Source organism: Apaloderma vittatum, unplaced genomic scaffold (genome assembly GCF_000703405.1).
Source record: "Apaloderma vittatum isolate BGI_N311 unplaced genomic scaffold, ASM70340v1 scaffold30826, whole genome shotgun sequence".
Taxonomy (NCBI): Eukaryota; Metazoa; Chordata; class Aves; order Trogoniformes; family Trogonidae; genus Apaloderma; species Apaloderma vittatum.
This window is the reverse complement of record NW_009720553.1, coordinates 4,753-7,791: the sequence shown is the minus strand read 5'-3', so window position 1 is coordinate 7,791 and position 3,039 is coordinate 4,753. Positions and strand designations below refer to the sequence as shown.

Sequence of the window (3,039 nt, the reverse complement as noted above, 5' to 3'; positions counted from 1 at the left end):
CATCTTCATTGGATCAATATTAATAATTATTTGGAGCACACTTCAGATGAATATGGACACAAACCACAAACTCGTTAATGCAAAGCAGTCTCAGGAATCATTGTATTTAATAGAATTGGCAAAATCAGTACAGAAGTGTTTCTTACACTGTAACTCTATCTCCCAAACCATTTAAGTGTATTAATGCTTAGAAATGACAAAAGAAAAAAAAACCACAAACCAAAAAGGAAACAGCTGCAAGTCGGTACTGTGTCCAAGATATTTTTTCAAAATTCAATCAGATGAGTGTAAGGTCCGTTTGTATCCAGTTTTAATACCTGCCTGTTTCCGTATGTGCCGTGCTTGATGAGAACACCTGCTTCCACACATTTGGTATTGGCAGCCAGTTCTTTTTCACACAAAGTCACAAACTGAGAATAAAGTTCAAGCCCTTTTTCTTTCTCAATGTTTGCATGGTACTGCATTTTTCTTCCCTTTGGTTTACCGCCTAGGGTAGCTTGTGGTATGATAAGTACATCGCCTGGTAAATCAAGAACAGAAACGTACTCGCTGCTTTCATTTTCACTTAATTTAACATTCAACAGCGCATTGACTGCAAATAAAAATAAAATAAGAATTAGTGCAACAGAAGTAAGTTAAACAGGACCTAATACAATATCATAAACGAGATTCAACAAATATTGCGATGCGTGACAAACTATTCAAGTAAAAGAAACTGCTTATTAATGAAATGAAACGAAACATGGTCAGTCAATAAATACTACTAACCAACTAAGATGTCTGAGTATTGTGAAGAATGTGAAGGATATGTGAGGGAGTTGGGGCTGTTCAGCCTGGAGATGAGAAGGCTCCAAGGAGACCTTTTAGCAGCCTTCCAGTACCTGAAGATGGCCCACAGGAAAGCTGGGGAGGGACTTTTTATAAGGGCATAAGGTGACAGGACAAGGGGAAATGTTTTAAACTAGAGCAGGGTAGGTTTAAATTAGACATTAGGAAGAGGGTGATGCATCTAAAGAGTTATTTTGGGAGGGAAGTGGTTGGCTGTCTGAAATTCTAAAGCTGATTCTGGCTGGACAACCCCAAGGGAACCCAGGATCCAATTAGCGACACTCAGACAGGCAATATTTCCATAGTACTACATGTTGGTGGAGATAACACCATCTTCAGTGCCCTTTGGAGAAGCTTGTGCCCTGACTGTCTTTTCATGCCAGCTGCAGTAGTTACAGCAGGACCCAGCTCAGCAGTTTGGTCTCCAGTGGAGCGAGTACCCTTCAGTGCTCCCCTTCAAGATGTGCAGGTCTTTTGAGAAAGAAAATGGGCAGAGACGTGCCCATTTGGCCCATAAGCCAGAATACATAAACTTGAAAATGAAATTGATGCATTTACTAACACTGTGTTTTCCAGTGTTTCTGTAACAAATCAAATAATTCTCCCAAAATTTCCTCCAGCACTGCAAAAGCTATGGAGACTATCAGCCATGCTTCCAAACCCATAAATTGTTTGAAGCAAAAAAGAGACGAGTTGTGATTCAGGAACGAAGAGCACTCATTCAAATAGTAAGACAAACACTCAGAGAGGATGGTCGTAGATGAATCTCCTCATAGGAAACAGAACTTGCTGTCTCAGCCTGTTTCAGCTGCCACACAGCCGAAAAGCTCATTATTCTCAAGTAACACTATCATGAAACCCTCACAAGCACAAAATCAATTTTCATATAATAGCTTTAAATACACCCAAAGATTTCAACTTAGCTTAGCATCACAAAAAGTCTGTGCCCTCCAAGACCAAGAAAGAACCTCCAGGAGCTGCTCTCAGCATTTTCAATAGCATCTCTGCTTGTGCACTGCCAGGTCTTTCTGCTGGTCCCAGCAAGTAGCCTGAAATAGACTATTATTTCAAAACCTTTTGCAAAACCACTCGTATCAGCCAGCCACAGAAAAGAAAAGGGGCACTTTTATCTGGAATATGTGGCATCAAGGATTTCCCAGGTGTTCCATTGCTAACGATGGAGAAAAGGAAGAAGAAGAAGTGAAATGAAAGTTAAAAACAAAACAAAACAAAAACCAACCAAAACTCAACCAAAAACCTCAAGCCAAAACAACAGTGTGAAGACAGAAATCACTACCATTTGACCTTATCCACTGCATCTTTCTCCGCTTTCATATAAATGTTAAAGTCCACATGGAGAAAAAGGAAATAACTGCAGTTATTGCTGTTATCACTTCTGAACCAGAAAACTGCACTTGAAATGCTAAGTATTATATAACATCTCTGAAATGAGATGGGAAGGTCACTGTTTGGTTATCCACCCAACTCCCTCTACTGGCTATAATTTTAAATATCCTTCACATACAGTGAGATCAGTGTTAAAATACTTCTCAAATCAAGCCATGAATTATTTGAAAACAGTTTTCTCTAAATTCAGTTCTGGATTGAATCTGTTTTCTGATACATGTAAAATGTCAAATAGCAGGTGTTTGCTAGGAAGTTATCATCATGGGAATTGAATTTTTAATATGTTGATCAGCAGTAGACAAAGTGAGAGGTATGGACAACTGTCAAAAGAATCAAGACTGACCAAGCTGTTCTGTCAGTCAAGTGACTGATTGGGAATGGTGTTATCTGATGGCTTTTTGACTTCTTGTTCAAATGGCTGCTCCCTTCTCTGCCTCTACTGCTTTGCTTCAAACAATACAAGAAGTTATAAGGATTACATCATACCCATTTTTGGAACAAGATCCTCATCAGCACCTTTGAAGAAGCATATGTAGATAACAAGTCCTCTTTGGATCTATGAAAGATTACAGAAACTTATGTCAACGTTCTCATTGTCCACCATGCACACACTGAAACAAGTATGAAAAATGACAAAATTACACAACAAAAAAACTTGCAAGAGAAGTTTTAGTTATTTAGTATAGCTTCAGACATCAAGCTTACGCATCACACTGTGGAAGCTTACAAGAGATATACTGATTATCTGCACAATGCTTCTACACACAATTAAGCCAATTTATTAGCTCCATATGAAGCCAAATT

At 38.8% G+C, this 3,039-nt stretch overlaps 1 protein-coding gene across 1 annotated transcript in view; it reads right to left on the bottom strand.

The window, feature by feature from the left end:
- Positions 1 to 254: 254 nt before the first annotated feature.
- Positions 255 to 3,039, bottom strand: part of DTD2 (D-tyrosyl-tRNA deacylase 2 (putative)) — a 5,724-nt gene continuing 2,939 nt past the window's right edge. The window contains exons 2-3 of the mRNA XM_009871056.1: positions 2,722 to 2,791; positions 255 to 592 (exon numbers count right to left, since the gene is read on the bottom strand). Coding sequence (XP_009869358.1) covers positions 267 to 592; positions 2,722 to 2,791 — 396 coding nt within the window. The 3' untranslated portion in view covers positions 255 to 266. The remainder of the gene's footprint in view (positions 593 to 2,721; positions 2,792 to 3,039) is intronic.